Consider the following 20,272-nt stretch of genomic DNA (forward strand, 5'->3'; position numbering starts at 1 on the left):
GCTGATGGAGTTATTTCATAAAATATAGGTTACTTAAGAAATTTGGAGTCCTAGAATTTTGATTTTTTTATATGTTCCTGGTGTTTGTTCAGCATGTATTAATTTTTTATTGGTTGAGTACATATGATAAATAAACAGTATGGTAGGTGGTCACTCATGAGATCAGACAAAATTGAAAGTATTTGGTGCTGACTGCCCAGGACTATACAATGTAGTACAAGAAGTATATAAGCTAGTGTAACGTAATTATAATAAGGATATTCCAGCTAGAGATGATCTTTACTGTATATTTACTAGGAAATAAGTGTCCTACTTTCCTTGGGATCATGTCTTGTGCTTGCAGTTGGAGCAGTGTTTTCTCCCAACTGAGATTTGGTCACATCTATGGACATTTTTGTCATCACAGTGGGAGGGAGAAAGATTCTCATGGCATATAGAGAGTATAGGCCAGGCATGTTGTGAACATTCCACAGGGAATAATACACCCTGCCACAATAATAAAAAAAAAAATCTTCACCCACAGTACTAGTAGTGCACATTCTGTGGAATCTTGGGTTAGGGGCAGTGGATAGACTTTCCAATCAAATTTGTAGAAGCAGATGAAACAAGATCTTTCTCTTGTAAAGATTCAGCCTATGTTCAGAGGAATGTAAGGGCTTGTCTTAATGAGTGGTGCCCAGATATGAAAAAGGATCAGGGAGTGGAGCCAGAGGTAGGATAGGGACCTAGTCAGAAGTTTCAATGACAAGTGAAGTTTATTGGATCCTTTACCCAAGGAGAGTCAGGGAAGAGATTCAAGTTGGGGATGAGATCTAATTTGTGTTTTGTAAATTCACTGTGTGGATATTATAAACAGTTAATAAAAGGAATTAGATGTTGCCATACAAATGTGAGACGCTCCACATGAAGTGTTTGCTTAAGGTTTCTTAGACCTAACTGTAGGGACCAAATAAATGAACAACTTCTTATAGTATCCCTTGTATTATCCCATGAATCTCACCACTACATGACAACTAATTAACAGCTGCCAGCAGAGAGAAAATTCCATATTATGCAAAAATGAAGAGTACTTTTTGTTCTAACAAAGCCTTTTGTTTTCTGGTTTTAAGTCTGATTTTAATATTTTAATATCTAGTTTGATTTTGGTTTATGTGTATGTATATATATTGTGTATATATATACACACATACATATACAAATGCATGCAAACAAGCATATATGTAATTATATATATGTATATATGAATAATTCAGCTAGGTAGGGATAGAGAGGAGTCCTGAGGACATAAGAGAATATAAAAGAGAATATCACTCAGGTGACCTGGTAATTAAAACACAGCTTGAAGCCAAGGGTGTTTCAAGGAAAGGATGGTGAGAGCGGGATGGAGGTGGAGAGGGGAAGTAATATATATGGAGACTGATATATTTTCTCTTTATGACTAAATGTGGAAAAGTCTTTGCTCTGTTCAAACTTTAGGCAAGGTAGCCTAGTGGCTTAAGTCTTTGCCTCGCAAGCGCTGGTATCTCATATGGGTGCCAATTTGTATCCTGGTTGCTCCACTTCCCTTCCAGCTCCCTCCCTGCTTGTAGGCTGGGAAAGCAGTGTGGGAAGGTCCAACGTCTTGGGACCCTGCCATGGGTCTCCATGGGAGACCTGGAAAAAACTCTTGGCTCCTGGCTTCGTATCAGCTCAGTTCTGACCATTGTGGCTGCTTGGGGAGTGAATCAGTGGATGGAGGATCTTTGTCTCTCCTTCAATCTGTAAATCTGACTTTTCTAAAAGAATAGATAAAACTTAAAAAAATTGAGGCAGGCGAATTTGTTAAGTTTCATGGTGTTAAACATGTAGTTGCAATTTGTAGAGTAGAAAAACAAACCCAGGGACACTTATAGGCTTTTTATCCCAGGCACAGATCACTCCTTCAGATTTTATCTTACAGTCTAGTACAGACTTGTGAATAGGAACTTGAAAGAGTCTTGATGCTTTCTGTCTCCATGAATTTGATCATATACTGTGTACTTGTTTTGTTTTTCTGATGTGCTTGCTTAATTTAGCACAATGCAAGGTTCGTTCACGTTATAGAATGTGATGGTATTCTCTTCCTGTGTAAAGCTAAATTATGTAGCAGTGTATGTATATGCCTGAGTTTATTTATCCATACATCCTTGCATGCACACTTGGGTTGCTTTCCCTTCCAGCTGTTGTTAGCAATGTTGTTAAGTGCATGAATGTGTGAATATCTGTTCACATCTCTGCTTTCAGTTATTTGGGACCTTTGCCCAGAAGCAGAATAGCTAACTCCTGTGTTAATTGTCTTCAGAGTGGGCTCCTCATGTTACAGTCCTACACACAATGCCTGATGGCTCTAATTTCTTCACTTCGTCACCAGTGCTTCTTTCTTGTTTTGTTTTATTTGTTTTTGTTTGTTGCACTTTTTGTTCATCTGTGTCATGGCTAATAGGTTTCTTAATGGGTGTGAAGTGACATAGTTTTGTTAGGGAAGGGCTTTCTGAGGGTGGTGTTGAGTCTGAGCTGGGTTGTACAGGATGCCCGGAAATAGAAGGTCAGGTAGATTGCAGACAGTGCAAGCAGCAAGACTGGATAAAAGATGCGAGCATTTTTACCTTTGGGGCTCTGCAGCAAAAGTAGTTGAATAGAGCTGGATGACGGAGAGTAGGTTAGAGGTAACAGTCATACCTGGGAATGAAGAACCAGGCCTAAACTGCAAAAAAAAAAAAAAAAAAAAAAAAAAAAAAAAAAAAGTGAAAGATTTAGAAGGTTTTATTTCTAACTGGAAAAGACTAGCAAGAGCTAGCTAATTAAAAATAATGGTGACATTGAGGGCTTTTGAGAATGTTTTTTGTGAGGTGACATACAGGGTTTGATTATATTTTTGCTTTAGCATGTCGTTTGCTAGTAATGTAGAGGGTGTATTTGGTAAGAGGCTTCTTAAAGTAATTGAGTCAAGAAGTTGTTTCAGTGAGACCAGTTGGTATTGGTGAGATACAGAAGAGTTGACAGTTGGCAAGATGTAAAGGGAGAATGGAGAGAACTGAAACTCCAGTTGGTTGTGTGAGGAAGAGAAAGAGAGCAGTCAAGGACACGTTCTGGATTTGGGTTTGGAAAGTGGGGAGGGGACTGGCAGGATGAGAATGTTCTTTATTTGTTCTAAGGATAGAATGGATTACAGAATGGGAACAGGAAGGGAAAAGAAAGTGATTTAAGTTCTTGGCATCATGAAGGATCCCAGTATTGCAGAGATTGGGTATGCACTAAACCTTACCCTGTCTGTCGGTGCTGGGATGGCATGCAGTAGCAGAGCTAGAGAATAAGTGTCTTTATGTCTAGATTACACATGCTCCTTGCAGGCTTAGGGTATGACACTTTCCATCCTTTAATTTCCTAAGAATTCTGAATGCTGTACCAATTTTATTTTTTTATGATAGATTTCCAGCATTCATCACAGCTTCAAGCATAAAGAAAGATGAACTGCATATCCTACCCTAACATTGTTGTGTTCTATCTGCTTCAAAATGACACACCAAGAAATGAAGAATCAAAATGTATATAGAAACAAACAAACAAAAAATGGAAATCTGGATCAAACTGTAACCCTGATAGTCACCAACTCTTTGATATTGGGCAAAAATGCTTTGTATTCTTTGAGCCTCAACTTTTGCTCACCTGTGTAAAGGAGTTTTAAACACTGTAGTTGTATCTAGAATGTAATGTGGTTTATCACAAATTGCATGTTTTTTTCACCTTCCTATTTGTGCAGCATACTAGGTGAGACCAGCACTTCCTAAGCTAAAGCAGTGAACATTAGAAAATTTCTCTGGATTTCCTCATAGCAATGATCAGATATGCTTGTAGGATTCCTTTGTTAATCTTTATAGTTTTCTAGAACGTGCTAAAATGAGGAGATTATAGTGAAATTCCATATCTTTCAAACACAGGTGGGAGCTTAGCAGCAGAGTAAGTGCTTCCAATGAAAAGCAGTGGTATTCTATTCTAATGTTTATTTACAGTGGATTTTCCCAAGAGAAGGAATATTCTTGATTTCTCCTGATCGTTACTTAATTTGAATGGTAATAGACTGCAAAGGGAATAAATCTACACGGGTATGTAACCATAAATGCAATGAAAGGAAAAGATGGCGTGTTATTTTCTGAGATGGAACCTTCTGGAATTCTCAGTAAAAAGAGTGTTAGGACTTAAATTGTAACGGACTCTAATAAAGTGCAAAATCAACTACAGAATGCTCTTTTGAGTAGTAAAATTTTGGTCAGACAACAGACTTTGTAAAGAAATGCATTTGATTATGGTAGAAATGATATGAAGGCAGAGGACATCATGATTTTTTTTCCTGTTGTATGCCTGGGTTATCATCTATAAATATGTTTTCCTAGGTTAGAAAAAAAAAAGAATGGATATTGACTCCTTTGGAAAATAGGATTTTATTACTCATAAGATTTTATAGTTATTCAAGGTAAATATTTGGTCTGTTATTATGAGTTCCTTCTCAGTTTGAAAAGATTTTATATGTTTTCTGACTTAACAGTTTTTCATACTCTACAAAATGATGATAACTCAGAGTAATTAACTTATCTACCACTCACATAGTTATAATTACTCTGCTCAGAACACACACATAAGATCTTCTTCGCACATCTGAAGTATACATGTTGACCCAGTTCCAAAAATTTATAACTCGAATTTTAACTAGCATCATCTCCCTCCTGGTGTCCAATTCGCTGTTTCTGTGACTTTTGCTCTTTACTCCCCAAATGGCTGCAACATCTAGAGCTGGACAAATTCAAAGCAAGGAGTCAGAAACTCCATCTTGGTTTCTTATATGGGTGAAAGATGTTTAAACACTAGGTACCATCTTCTACTGCTTTCCCAGGCCATCAGAAGGGAGTTTAATTGCCTGTGCCCTGGTGTTTGTCTCTACTCCCACTTTTAAAGATTTCCACATTGCAGGTGAGATCATACAATATTTGCCTTGCTATGATTGACTCATTTCATTTAGGAATATGCCTTTCAAGTTCATCTGTGTTGTTACAAATTGGCGGGTATTTTTTTTAATGTATATATAATACCTCATTGCGAATGTATGCATATCTGCCTCCCTCCCCTCTGACACACACACTTAGCTATGCCATACACTCTTTATCCGTTCAAAAACACGTAGGTAACCTCGTGTCGAGTCTATCGTGAATAATACTGCAGCAAACATAGGGCAACAGTTGCCTTTTAAGATAATGATTTCATTTTGGCTACATGCACAATGCGTATGCAGAGCTAAATGCTAGTTAATTTTTTAATTTTTGAGGAAACCCCATTCTGGTTTCCGCAATGTCTGTACCAATTAGGGGTGTCAACACTGAATGAGATAGTAGTTAAGAAAAGAACAGTGTGTTCTCTTGTATTATTTTGTAAGCTGATTTTTAATGATGCTATCTGCTTATTTAATATGCTGTCATTTCGGGACATTTTGTGCCTAACAGATATCAGTACTAATTTATTTATGTTCAAAACTTAGATGTTGGAAAGCGAGTCTGGCAGTCATCTAGATTTTATGATGAATACAAAGCCAAAATAAATAAAAATCAGGTACAACACAGTTCCTTTGCCTAGAAGCTTAATATTCTGTTGATTTTGAAATGCACTATATTCATTTTCCTGAAACTCAAATCTAAAAGAAAAATCACGTGAAGGAATTTCCTAGTTAGAACTATGAATTCTGTATAATATGATATTTTTCTTTTTCAGAGTTTACTGAAAAGCTTTATTCTCGTTGTTTTCAGATATCAGCTAAAGAACTCCTGTTTGGTCATTCAGCTTCAGTAACCTGTTTGGCAGGGGCAAGAGACTTCTCTAAACAGCCGTACATTGTTAGTGCTGCTGAAAATGGGTAAGTTAGAGGTGGGGTACTTTGTCCTTTCCTCCATTCCCATTCCTGTCTGAGGTCTATGGTGGCGTACAATATTGGGATTGAAGGAAATGTTCGTGAACTACAGGTTCCTCTTATATACCAAAAGATTTTAATCTTGAATGGTTGAGCGACTTGTGTGGTGACCGTGAGGAATGTCATTAGCATTGTGACTCTGGGTCTGATGTTCCTTTTGCTATACTGGTATTGAGATAAATATTTCTAAAGTATTCAGCAGAGCTAGTGTCAACCTCACTGTGTGAAGGATAGTGAAAAATGGAAAGTATTATAGAATTGGAAGTGAAAAATCTAGGTGCTTGAATTTTTTTCACATAGTAACTCAGTGTGAGTTCTTAAACTCATCCGGTCCTTCATACTTTTACAAATGATTCAGTACTTACATTCTTTATGTTGTACCTTTACCAGATACTATTATGAAGTGGTGGTGAGAAGGGAAAAGAGCACACATCGTGGTTTGGGAGTAGTTCTACAGAAGTAAGGTGTGTTCTAATGAACAAGGACATAGCTGTAGGAGAAAGCAACCCAGAGGAGCTACGAAGAACAGACTGTTGACGTGCTGTTTGCCAGAATATACTCAGGAATGCAGAACTGATTCAGCATGCTCTTGGAAGGAGGGATTGGGTTACTGACTGAAACAGGAGAGCTTCCTTTTACGGTTTTAATCCTGAGTCAATTTGATCCTCTGAATTCTGAGAATCAAAAGAATAATAAGGAATCAAGTGTGCAAGTTGAGTAAACAGAGTGCTTAGAGAGGACTGTGGGTAAGTCTAAGTGAAATGACTTGGCACATTCTTCTCTAAAATTCACATACCAGGACCACTGCAAGACCTTTAACACATGCTGAGATATTTGGTCCCAATCTAGAGATTTTGTGGATTTTTTTTTTTTTTTTTTTGTTGCTGGTCCAATTTGAAAACTTGGGAAAAAATAAGTAATAAGTTGATATGAAAAGTTATTGATTTGCAGCTTGAGGTTTTTGTCCACAGTAGTCAGTAGTTTAGCTTCAAAAAAGAAAGGTTAATAGACAGGCTCGTGATGGCAGATGAATTCAGATTTAGGAATCCCATGTTAGGAATATTAAAGAGCCCAAATGTCTGGTTTAGTCTGCATAGCCATCTTGTTTTGTCAAGTCAGTTTGAGTTTTCTTAAACTCTGGTGTCCACAGAATCTGACAGTGCACATAGAAGACATTACTAAGCAGTGCTTAGTCTAGGGATCTTAATTAATCTCCTAGAAGTTCTTACCTTTAGTAGGCTGTTCCCATTATTTCTCGAACATGTGAGTTTTAGCTTTGATAAGTTCCAGCAAGTCAGTATAGGCATAAAATACCTGCCTTGAAGAAAACGGGTGCGAGCTCAGAGTTGCTTTGTTCTTTTTTATTTTCCAAAGTATGATTTCATCTGAAGCATGTTTGTTCAGGAATGAAGGGAAATCTTTGTGAATTCCAGGATAATGGAAAACATAAAACAGACAAAACAAAAAACAAACCCAACAACGTCTAGAGATCCAAGTTTAAGACAGAATGCCAAAGAATGTAATCAAGGAGGAAACGCAGATTGTTTACAAAGGAATGTTAATTAAATTGAGAGCTTTTTTAAAGATTTATTTTTAATTTCACTAAATTTAATTAGTTAATAATTAATTTTAAAAATATGTATTTTTATTGGAAAGGCATATATACAGAGAGAGCAGGAGAAACAGAGAAAAAGATCCTCTGTCTGCCTTTTACACTCCGCAAGTGGCCACAACAGCTGGAATTGAGCTGATCTGAAGCCATGAACCAGATGCTTCTTCTGGGCCTCCTATGTGGATGCAGAGTCCCAAGGCCTTGAGCCGTCCTCCACTGATTTCCCAGACTACAGTCGGGAGCTGGATGGGAAGTGGAGCAGCCAGGATACAAATTGGCACCTATATGGGATCCCAGGTGTGCAAAGCAAGGAGTTTCGTCACTAGGCTACCATGTTGGGCCCAATATATATTTTATTTTTATGTTTATTATACTTGAAAGTCACAGTTACAAACGGAGAGACTGAGAGAGAAGTTTTTCATCTACTGGCTCACTTCCCCAGTGGCCACAATGAGCAGAGCTATGTGGGTCTGAAGCTGGGAGCCAGGAACTTCTTCAGAGTCTCCTGTGTGAGTGCAAGGACCCAAGCAAGGACTTGTGCCATCCTCTGCTGCTTTCCTAGACCATTAGCAAGGAAAGCTGGATCAGAAGTCTAACAGTTGGGACTTAAACCATCACCCATGAGATTCTGGCACTGCAGTGAGAAGATTAGCTTGCTATGCCACTGGACAGGCTCCAGTGAGAGCTTATTTTCCAACACTTAAAGGAAGACTAGACAACAGTAAATATTGTCAGAAAGCAGAGAGAACATATCAGGAAATTTAGAATTACGTATCCAACCAAAATTCAATTTGAAAAATTAAAACAAAGTAAGAAAGTTTAAGCAAATACTGTTGAGTTTGTACAACCCACAGAACTTCTTTGAAACATGAAAGTTTAAGTGAATTAGAGAATAATGATTTCAGGAGGATGAACTGAGTTGGAAGAAAGAACCCCAAACAAAATGCAGTACATTTTAAAGAAAAGTTTAAATAAATGTAGTGGGCCAATGTTTGACGAGTGTTTAAGACACCATGTCCCCTGCCAGAGTGCCTAAAATGTGGTCCTCATTCTGGTTTAGATTCAAGCTTCTTGCTCATTGCACCCTCTGGGAAGTAGCAGGTGATGGCCCAGATAGCTTGGCCCCTGCTGCGTGCGTGAGAGGTGTTTCATTCCTGGGTGTTGCTTTTGGCCTGGCACAGCCCTAGGTTCGTGGCAGGTATTTGAGACTTGAACCAGTGGATGGGAGCGCTTGTCTTCTACCTGTTTCTCTTTCGCAAACAAACCTTTCAAACCAACAAGCATGGACCATAAGACATAAGATCTCCCTACGTGCACACACACAATCCTGGCCAGCAGTAGTGTGTGACTGTGCGGTGGTCAGGTTGGACCTGACCTACTGTCTTAGAAGTGGGTAAAAGTGTTCATTAACTTTACAGTTTGTATATACGTATCAGCATTTCCACGGCTTCTGCCGAAAGAACAGGAAGTACAAAGAGATAGGGTATGTAATTCTGATCTTAAAAAAGATAAAAAGAGTTGTTTAATAAAAAAAATCAGTGTTGTTGAAGGACTGTACTATTGTAATCGTATAGAGGAAATCAGTAGGGGGAAGGAGGAATTGGGAAGGTGAGGGGGAAATCCCTTGAGCCTATAAAACTGAATCATGGAAAAAAAACAGGCACTGTGAAAACAAAACAAAAAAGAAAAAGAAAACACAAAATAGGATAGTGAAACAAGCCTGAGTAAAATGTCAATATCAGTTATTACTCAGTGGGACTAAGGTCTCCAGTTAAATTACAAAATTGTCAGAAAAATAAAAGCAGTGTAAAGTCAGAAAAGTTAAATTGATATAAGATGATTTATAGGATATATAATAACCAGGATAAGGCTAATACTGCTGTATTATTATATATGGCTAATATTGCTGTATTGATTACTATATTAATATATCACTGTATTGATATATTAGTATATTAATAAAACTTTAAGGCTGAAAGACTTAAAAAAGAAGGGATTATTGCTTATTGATTAAAACTTTAGTCACCAGCAGTAAATGAGGCCAGAAAGGCAAGCAGGCCCCGGGCCTCAGAGGTCTCTAAATCAGTGCTCCCCAAACTTAGATGTGCATCAGAATCCCCTGCAGAGCTCGCATTGGCTCAGATTGGCACATCCTGCCCCTGGGATCATTGATTCAGATTCATAGATTTGGGGATCTAAGAACTTGCATTTCTATTACACTTCTGGATAATGCTGACATGATTGGTCCAGAAACCATATTTGGAGTAGCAGACACACCATCTTTGAGGTTATAAGGAAAAACATGGATCAGGAAATATCTTGGGAATGCATTAGTGTAAATAACAATCATTGCAATAGAGGATCAAGGAAGGAACTTGGTGCTTCATCTTTTTTTTTTAAATTGTTTTTTAATAATCTTACTTAGTTGATTAGGGTACAAAGGGTCAAGGGCTACAGGGTAAAAGTAGGTAATACCGTAGTTTCCACACTAATGTTATCATTTTTCCTTGTATCTGGGGTCAAGAGAGAAACAAAGGGAAAAGCCCCACCCAACCTCCCACCCATCCCGGAGCCCCAACGGGAGGCGCGCTCCGAGGGTCCTGCTCAAACAGTTTTGATAGTTCATCAGTTCTGGATTGCTGCCAGTCTCGCAGTTCCAATCACAATGAAACCTATTCAGAATCCACTGGCTGACAGTCTCTTCATGGTTGGGGTTCTAAGATCAGCAGTTCAGTTGGAGGGATCTCCAAAGAAACTTTATCTGAGATGATCCCAGACCTGATTCTTGCGTGAGTTTGCTAGTACAGACTCCAACACCGTCCGTCACACCAGTCAGCTTATGAACATGCTGGTCGTTGCGATTGCTGGGTTCATTCTGTTTTCAGCCCTGTCTTCCTCGTGAACCAACGAGTGTTGTAGTCCAGCTCGATCCTACCCACTTCATACTTGGTCCTCACGCAAACCAGTTGGAGCTGCAGCCTAGTTGGGGCAACTCCCCATAACCCCCACCAGTTCTGCCCCCTACCCTGGTTGCCATGCTTGCCAGTATGTACCGCAGGCTGGTCCAGTCTGTTGGTGCTTCATCTTGAAAACAAGGAATGTAAACCTTTTGCAAGTCATTCAGGTGGAAGTTTCAGAAGCTAATTGCTTATGGAAATCTAGAGCTCAGGGGAAGACGTAGTCTTCCAGTGGCATAATGAGATACATGAACTCATGAATATAGGTAACTAATACAGAAAGAGTGTGAAATGTGAGAGTGAAATAAAATCTAAGACCAAAATTAAGGAAAACCAACTTTAGAAGCAGGTAGGGAAAGAAAAGGGGACATAGAATGCCAAAGGGGGGGAATAAAACCCACCAAAATTATGACAGATAATCAGGGGAAAGAGTTTGGAAAGTGCAATAGATGTCCAATTCAAGATGATCAACCAAGTGTTCATATTTATCTTCTCTTTAACCAAAACCATTTCAGTGTTATAAGCACACACACATAAGAAACTCTAATGGGGCCAAAAGAAAATGATGTATTTCTGAAAAATGGTACATGTAAGTGAGAATAGATACTGATATGTTTACCAGTTGAACTAACATTTGTAGAGTTTTGAATTAAGGAATGTAAAGCTGCAGAAAACCAAAAACGGCTCTTTATTAACAGCCTTGTAGTTAGATATAATTTTCTAATTTTAAATGTTGAAGACACTGTCCTGCGTGTTCCTTTTTTGTTGAAATAAAAATCTAATAATTTTTTAAGTTTTGGAAATTGTTGAATTTACTTTTTCCTATATGAGTATGATTTAATCCTTAGGCAAACTTTATATCATTATTTAAAAATAAAGCTTACTACACATTTTAGCAGCTAGCTTTCATATCTTTTTGAGAATATAACGTAATGGTTCTATTTGTCTGTGTACCTATGCGTCTATGTATATATATCTAAGAGGCAGTGAGACAGAAGCAGATTTTACCTACTGTGCTGTTCACCAATAGGCCCAAATGACTGGGAGTGAGCCAAACTGAAAACTAAGAGTGGGAATCTCAATCCATATCTTCTATGCGGGTGCAGGTACTTGTGCCATCACTGCAGCTTACCAAGGTTTGCATAAAAGCAGGAAGCTTGTGATCCAGCTGTTGAACATTTGGGTATGCGCTACAGGCTTTCAACTTAACCACGAGGCCAAATGCCAACCTCTAGTGCTGTGCTTATTAAGGAACACGAGTATGTATCTATGTGTATGCATCTACAAAATAGAATTGATAATCATAGAGTATAGGTTTGCTTTAAGGTATTTTTTGTATTTCTTTTAAATTTAAGATAAAAAAAATGACAAGAAAACAAACAGGAAAGACAATGGACAGTGACATGGTTTAAAAGCATTAGTGTTACTAGAAGAGCTCTTATTGAAGTCCAGGCTCCAACCATGAAGAATGTTATTAAATTAGGCTTGCTGTATGTCTGGGTTGGGTCCCCACCATCAGTGTTGGTAAATGGTTCTCAGATAGCTCTAATCAAGTGTCAGAATTCATAACGACTGGTTTAGACTTATCTAGAAATGCGTCAACTGACAAATGAATTTTCAAATTTTCATACATTTTTGGATCCCAACACAGGGACATGGAATTAAAATCGCTAGGGGGTAATTTTTGAGATATTTGCAGGTGACTTTTAATATATAACTAGAGTTGAAAACCATAAGGGTGTGCTCAAATTCTCTGCAGAGATAATGTTTTATATTGTTGGCAGCTTAAAGTTCAGTTTCATTATCTTTGAGATTTATTTGTTTATCCTTAGATGTATTATGGGATTTTGTTTTTACTGTGAGGATGTTGTATTTCAGTTTTTGCATTTCAGTATACATACACATTCTCGCACACACACACACACACACACACACACACAAATATGAAACACAGGCATATATCTTCCTTGTCCCTGCTATTATAGTCATTTGCCTTTTCAGGTTAACTTTAATCCTGTTTAGTATAAACTCAAATACAGATAGAAAAAATGTTATGAATATTTTTTTTTCTCTCTCTAGAATATGGCTTCTCAGGCTGGGTTCTAATAGTACTTTGGACTTTATCATTCTTTGTTGTGGGCAATAATCCTGTGCTTTGTGGGAGGGTTAGGCGCATTCTCAGCCTCTCCCCACTAGATGCCAGTAGTGTGTTCTTCATTGTTGCAAGCAAAAATCTCTCCAGATGTGGCTAAATGTCCCAGGGATGTGGAGAGAGGTAACTGAAATTCTGGTTTCATAAAATAGTGATTTAGGATACTGAGTTTCTAGTATTTACTGAGGAAAAAAAATCCTGCAAGTATGAAACACATGCAATATCGTATACTACTGATTGGTTCATATCTTGCTTCCTAAGAGTAATGCTTTCTTTAATATCTGTAAAGCTTTCATTTTTTTTCTCTGTGGAAGATTTGACTTACATATTGATACTGTCAAAACTAAATATCACCAAAAATCTCTGAAGCAATCTTCTGGCTTTTGTGAACAAAAATCATACAAACTGTGCTTCGCTGGGTGCTTTTTCTAACTGTATTTGATAACTGCATCTGTCTTTGTGATATATGTGTGGCCACAGATGAGCTTTTAAAAATGAAAAATTTACAATATTAAGTTACAAGGATGAGTTCAGTATTTCAAATAGGAAGCCAAGGAACCAACCAAATTACTGATGGACCAGATGCAGCCTCTTGGTGGCACTGTTTACAAAAACAATTCCTGGGCTCCAGAAGAGGAAACACTCTATACATTATTCTTTTCAGAATATGTAGTTTAAGTTCAGTGAAATAAGCCATTTTCAGGAGCAAGCAGTTTCCATGAAAAGGTTGTTTTGCTGTCATTTTAATGGACTCTGATAGCTGTATTCCCACCATTTGCTGTAGGCTAGGTTGGCTGTAAAGTGAGGTTTGCAGGCTGGTGGCAGGGTGTAATTACCCAAACAAAAAGACACAGATACAGTATGTCAACCCTGCTAATGACTACAACATTTTCTTGCCCAGTAATCTGTAACAAAAAATCCACATAAGCGATCAGGTTACACTTAAGAGCAGCACTAAAGAAAAACTTGGTCTCACAGAAATTATTCTGGCTGATTGAGTGGAAATGACAGAGAATAATACAGAGTTATCTCTGCTAGGGAGATGTGTGTTTGGAATGTTACCAGTGGACAGTGCGTGGAGAAGGCAACACTTCCATACAGACACACCGCCATTTGTGTAAGTATCCTTACAATCTTCAAAACATTTCTGGATTTTGCAGCTCCTTTATGACATTTGCTGCACACACATTTAAAGAAGCATCTTTGGACATCATTCTTTCTTTGAATGCTTATTCCACCACAAGAATCGCATATTATCAGGAATCATTTTCTATTTTGACATTTTTGTTTTGCAGAAGATACTATTCAACCAGATTTTCTCTTATTCTTTTATTTCTATATCTTTATAACAGACACATTTCAAATACAGTTTTCATATTTTTCCTAAAGGTACTGACAAAACACACATACACAATCAGATTTAATGGTCTGGTGTTTTATGAGCATAGATTTTATCCTCATTTCCAATTTTAACTTATTGCATTGTTGGATAAGTTATTAATTTAGGAATTTCTTATTTGTGAACAGCAAATACAGGAGTATCATTGTCTTTTTAATTACTTCCCAACATTTAAAAAAGATTTTAGCTTTAGGTAGATGAACCCTAGCATATGTAGGATGGTTGTATGATTCCAGTGGTGTTGAAAATGTGTGTGTGTGTGTGTACTGCTGATGCTTTGAATTTCAACATTCATGAACCCTTCCTGTTCTTTTGGGACCAAAATCTTGCTCAGTGAGAAAGAAGCTCGTTAATGGTAGATTCTGTGAGTTGATATTTTTTTAAAAAATAGTAAATCGTATGACTTGACATTTTTAAAGAAAACATTTCAAAATTTATTTGGCAGAAGTACTCATGTGCTCTTCAAATATTTTTCATTGTTATTTAACATTTAGCAGTGTTGCCAGGATAGGAAACCTGGTTTTTGTTGTTTAGTTCTAAATATTACAAGAGAAATTACATCCTTGAGCACTTTCTATCATTTGGAATAAGATTCCTTCTTTACAAAATATCTTTTCCTTTAGAACAGGACAAAAATAAACAAGATTAAAAGGCAACATGAATACTTTAGGAGTTTGAAACAAATGGAAAACATGGAATTTTAGCTGCTGTTTAGTTCAATATCTTAATTGAAAAGATTCTAAAACTAAAATCCAGAGAAGTCTTCAACATTGACAAATCGGGTTGATTGTGAAAAATAATTTTTTGCTTTGAATTTCATTTACATAGTATTACCACTGCTCATCCCGGATGACAGGAGAAGGCTGGCTTCTGTGTTGTGGAGAGTATCAAGATGTCCTTGTCATTGATGCCAAAACACTGGCCCTTGTTCACACTTTTACATCATCTCAGTCTCCTGATTGGGTCAGCTGCATGTGCATTGTTCATTCCATGAGAATCCAAGGTAGTAACTGGGTATTGTATAACACTAAGAGATTACATAAAAAAGCATTCACCTTTCAATTATTTGTTCAATTGTTGGATGAATCTTCAGAATGATTCTTCATATTTACCTCTTTGCGGGAATAGCTCTGCCAGTGAGACTAAGAAAAGCCAAACATACTCAGTGCCAGTGGTTCAAGGCAGTGAAAAGTGAGTGAAGATACAGTAAAGTGGAGAGAGGAGAATTTGTGTCTCCATGATCCAGTTTTGTTTGTACATTGTATCTTTGGCAGGCAGCATTGTGTTGTGTGTGATCAGAACTCTTGAAACTTTCACCCTGCTCTAGCTGGATCTTATGAGGAGAATTCAGTTTTTTCAGTAAGACACACACAGGACAGTGAAAAGTGACATTTATTTCTACTATAGGAAAGTTTATTTGATACTACCAATGTAAAGATTGACCATATGATTTTGCATTTAAAAGATAGTATGTCCTTATTTACAGGGGGATCACTGAAATTTTTCCGCTTTCACAGGCCTGCATGATCCTTAACTAGCTATGAATTGATGACTTATCAATCCTTAACTGACTTTGAAATGGTCATTATACCCATTATAGCAGTGGTCAACTCATACCATCTCATACGGGGTCTTTGTTCTTTTCACAGAAGATTCCCTCGTGGTGGTATCAGTGACCGGTGAGCTCAAAGTGTGGGACCTCTCCTCATCTATCAACAGCATTCAGGTTGACATGGAAATTTCACTTGTTTTCTCTAATTTCAAGCATAACTGTTGAAAAGTTTAAAAAATGTAATGGTATTACATGCTCACGGTTAAATATTTAAGTGGGGAGATGTATAAATTTCAGTTTCATGTGCTTCCTCCTCTCCATCTTCCCAAGGGAGGACATTGGGACAATTGGAGAACATTCTTCCAACCCTTTCTCTATATGTGTGCAAAAATTTTGTCTGTATACACACATACCCAAGGAGAGAAAAAATTACTATTGTGATTAGTAATTTAGAACAATCATAGACTATCCCTCAGTGTGTCATGGCAGAGACTCCCCTTGTTTGGGAAAGTGTGAACAGTGCCTGGGAGGTGACTATGAACCATTGAGGATCACATCCCCCAAGAGTTCAGTATATTCACCTGCTTTCTGGCATCAGTCAAGGTGACAAACAGTCCAGGTGTTTGTGTATTGGTGACAAAGTTGTTAGGCTACCTATAAGGATCTCTAGGAATTTATCAGTTGAATAAACCAGGAAATTGGGCTGGTTGATGAGCTGACACCCAATATTATCAGAAAGTCACTAACAATGTGGTTTTATGTCTTCTATGTTGCCTGTTGTTCTTCCACAAACCATGTTGCTTTTTTCCTTTATTATTTTAGCAGTTAAGATCCAGAAGGATTTTAAAAATACATCTTTTTGTATTTTGATGTAATCTTTTTTTCCTGTCCAAAAGGTAGTGACTTACCTTTTCCATTCTTGGTATCCAACATAGTTCCCTAAATGATGCTTCCAGGTGAGTTTCCATTGCAGAGCAACTTTAAAAGAGGACGCCGAGATATTTTTCCATTTCTCAACAGAGATTTACCCTAGGAGTGTCACAGAGCAGGTGTTCTCATGGTCATAAATACATTACTTTGTAATAACACTAAAATGTTTTCTTTTTTCTTTTGAAGGAAAAGCAAGATGTTTATGAAAAAGAGTCCAAGTTCCTCGACTCCTTAAACTGTCAGACAATACGATTTTGCACATATACAGAAAGACTTCTGTTGGTGGTGTTTTCTAAATGTTGGAAGGTAAATTTAAATAAATAATATTTATGATATGCAAGTGTGGTTCTTCCTGTTCCATATAATCATATAAACATGTATAATTGTATAACATGTATAACAATTGTATAAACATGCAATGAATTAGCTCTTAGCCTGCTAACAGTTTTCAATTCCCTGAGTTTAGTGGTTTTGCCTCTTGTGATTTGTGTTTTATGTCTTATTTTCAGTTGTGAGAAATTATAATGATAATGAGCCTTTATATCTAAATTATTTTTAAAAGTTGATACCTATACCTTAAAACTCACCTTTATATAGCTCTCACCTTTATATAGCTTAATTGTAGCTGGTTTTTTTTTTCTTTTCTCTTATATCACTGAATTTGTTCCTAGGGAATATGCACACTTTTCCTGTGATATCTTTAAGAAGAAAACAAGCCAAATTAGCTCATTCTCTTTAGTATTTCGCAAAGTTAGCTTACTACCCACAGATTGTCTTTCCTGTATAGTGATAATATGTTTTTGAACAAAGACTTAAAGTACCTGACCAAAGAATTTGTTTTGTAAGATTTGTATGCATAATAAAGTTTCAAATATTAAATCTGAGCTGCACATATAAATGAATAAAATGGTTTTGAACAATTCGGACCTTTGATCTTTTGTTCAGCGAACATTTCTGGGATGAAACTAAAGGGGAAACTTTGTGTAGTGAAATCTACCTTAGAATTAATGTGAAAAATAAGTACTAGTAATACAGTGTGTTGTTTCGCATTATTCCCATCTGCGAAGCCCATCCTACCTTTCACCTCGGTGGCAGATTAGGCAGTAAGCTTTCATTAATGTGTGTCCATTTTGTATTTCAGGTTTATGATTATTGTGACTTTTCCGTTCTGTGGACTGAAATGAGCAGAAATGGGCAGTTCTTTGCTGGTGGTGAGGTGCTTGCTGCTCACAGAATCCTCATCTGGACAGAAGATGGTCACAGTTATATCTATCAGCTGCTGAACAGGTGGGCTCAGATGGGAGCAGCATACAAAACATTCAGGTAGAAAATGAACTTTGGGAGGTTTATTATGGAAAAACCCCTGCATGCTGCCCATGATCAAAAACCAGAACAAAACAACTTTGGCACTGGAAGATTTACTCTGGGCTTGGTAGGCTTCAGCCTTTGTACGAAACAGCAGGGGATGAAGGAATGAGATTAACCATGTATAACTTGTACAGCTGGTGCTGGGTTTTCAAAAAGTCACTTGTAATTATTAACCCAACAATTTCTAACTGGAGTTTAGAAACTTGAATGGTACCATCCGGCTTTTCAAAGTGGGAGGTGGGGGGAAGAAATGAATAAAGAACCCCAAAGTTCTAAACTTTGCTTTTAATTTTTGCCACTCAGTGGGCTTTCAAAAAGCACACACCCTGCTGATGGAAGAGTGCTTAAAGAGACCATTTATCCTCATTTACTGTGCTCTGCTTCTGTGGAGGAAAATAAGGTAATGCAAGCAAAGAGTGGTTGCCCCAAAGCTGTTTCACTGTTTCTTAGATTAGCCTTGCTTTGTTTGTAGCAGAGTGGCCTTTGGAAAATTAAACTGAAACATCGCATCAAGTTGTTAACAAGAAAATCAAGTGTAACTGTCAGTGGCTACTGAAGAGAGTAAACTTGGTCTTTTAAAAAATCTAATGCCTTTCAGTCTAGTTAAATAACGCCTACTTATTATAAATATTAACAAATGTTAGAAAAACAAAGGAAAATTGAAATTCCTAATGTCACTACCATAAATATTTGCTGCGAAATTGGTTTGGTTTTGGCTATTTTATGTTGAATTATCTTAGTGGGAGCTGTTCCAAATATTTAGAAAAGTTGTAAGAATAGTTAAATGGTTAGCAATAGAACATTTACCTAGATTCACCAGTTATTAGCATTTTCCCACGTTTATTTTCCCTCTGCCTCTCTCTTTCTGCATTTTTCCTCTGCAAAGTTTTACACAGCATTGTTAATATCTTGATATGTATCTACCCTTATTTTAAAACTTATGGAAGTGGTCTCTTTTCTATTTATTCTTAACCATAGGTTGAAAGCTTTCTTAGTTGTATGTAGCCATTCATATGAATTAACTTCTTGAAGTGTATAATTTTTGGCAAAATGTTAATATAATTATGAACTTGTTACTGTTCTAAATTCTGCTTTCAACAATAGGAAATTTGAAGATGTCAGTCATCATTTTATTTCAGTAGTCTTCCTGGGAGCAAGTTTCTAAAATTCCTCTTTATGTAGTCGTTCATTCATTACCCAAAAAAGGTATTTCATGGAGAGGAGTTTTTTATTACCGATATGTCAACCAAGGAAGCATACTACCCTTTACAGAATGATGGTTTGCTTAATTAGGTAGCTGGTAGAAATGCTATAATTTAGCGATTGTCCATTTAATATATCTGAGGGCTTTGTTGGAAAAATTGACTAAGAAGCTGTCATTGAAAAGTCAGAACACCAAGTGCCTCTGTAGCATGGGCAAACTTTAGAGATATGGCTGCCATCATGGCTATTTCACAATTATTGTGGGCAGCAATAGGGCCTTGCTTTACTGTTGACCACAAAAACAGTACTGTGACTCCCTTAAAATGATGTTTCTTAGTTGTTTTAAAGGAGTGACCCTTTCCTCCTTTTTACCTCCAGAACGCAATTTTACAAAGCCACTAGGAGCCGCTCAACCATCACAGGTCTTAGTGCTACATGTAGCATAAATACATATTTTTTGTTTGTTTGTTTGCTTTGCTTGAAAGGCAGAGTTACAGAGAGGACAGATGGAAATCTGTTGCTTGGCTGAGGTTTGGAGATGGAGCTGCCAGGATCTGAACATGGTGGCCATGTGAGATGCTGGCATCACAGGTAGAGGATTAGCCTCATAAGCCATGGTTCCATGACATTTCTCCTTGCAAAATAAATCTTAAAAATGAAAACAGAGCTTATAAGAAACTACTTTGCTTTGTTTTTGAAACTATGAGGGCATGCATGGATGGGTCTTCTTCCAGTGATTCTTGTCTGGACAGCAGCATTTCTTTCTGTTTATTCTAAGAAGCCAGTGAGACAGGGTTAGAATCATCTGAGACTTGAGAGAGGATGAGCTACTCATTCTCAGACCCTAACTCACCTTTTATCCAGTGAAATAAAGTGAGACATGATTCTGTGTAGTCAAACCTCAACTATATTTGCTAAATATAGGACTGTGTTTTGCTACTTGTACATCTAGGAGATAATGAAAGCGTTGTAAATGGGGTGTGGAGATCAAGTTTTGTAGTTGCGATGAGCCTTGAAACTGTATTCTTAAACATATGGTACAGACCAGGCTTTTATTTTGTATTACTCTTTTGGCATGTACTATAGAATTAGAGGTCAAAACTTGACAGTAGCATATTCTAAATTACC

General features: G+C 37.3%; 1 protein-coding gene across 3 annotated transcripts in view; it reads left to right on the forward strand.

Moving 5' to 3' along the window:
- WDR72 (WD repeat domain 72) overlaps window positions 1–20,272 on the forward strand; it is a 225,371-nt gene that overhangs the window by 30,007 nt on the left and 175,092 nt on the right. For all 3 annotated transcript variants that reach the window (XM_058665341.1, XM_058665339.1, XM_058665340.1), the window contains 7 exons: window positions 5,811–5,917; window positions 13,731–13,809; window positions 14,920–15,094; window positions 15,741–15,817; window positions 16,760–16,879; window positions 17,715–17,860; window positions 18,245–18,341. In XM_058665341.1, the coding sequence (XP_058521324.1) occupies window positions 5,811–5,917; window positions 13,731–13,809; window positions 14,920–15,094; window positions 15,741–15,817; window positions 16,760–16,879; window positions 17,715–17,860; window positions 18,245–18,341 (801 nt within the window). The remainder of the gene's footprint in view (window positions 1–5,810; window positions 5,918–13,730; window positions 13,810–14,919; window positions 15,095–15,740; window positions 15,818–16,759; window positions 16,880–17,714; window positions 17,861–18,244; window positions 18,342–20,272) is intronic.

Source organism: Ochotona princeps, chromosome 6, assembly GCF_030435755.1.
Source record: "Ochotona princeps isolate mOchPri1 chromosome 6, mOchPri1.hap1, whole genome shotgun sequence".
Taxonomy (NCBI): Eukaryota; Metazoa; Chordata; class Mammalia; order Lagomorpha; family Ochotonidae; genus Ochotona; species Ochotona princeps.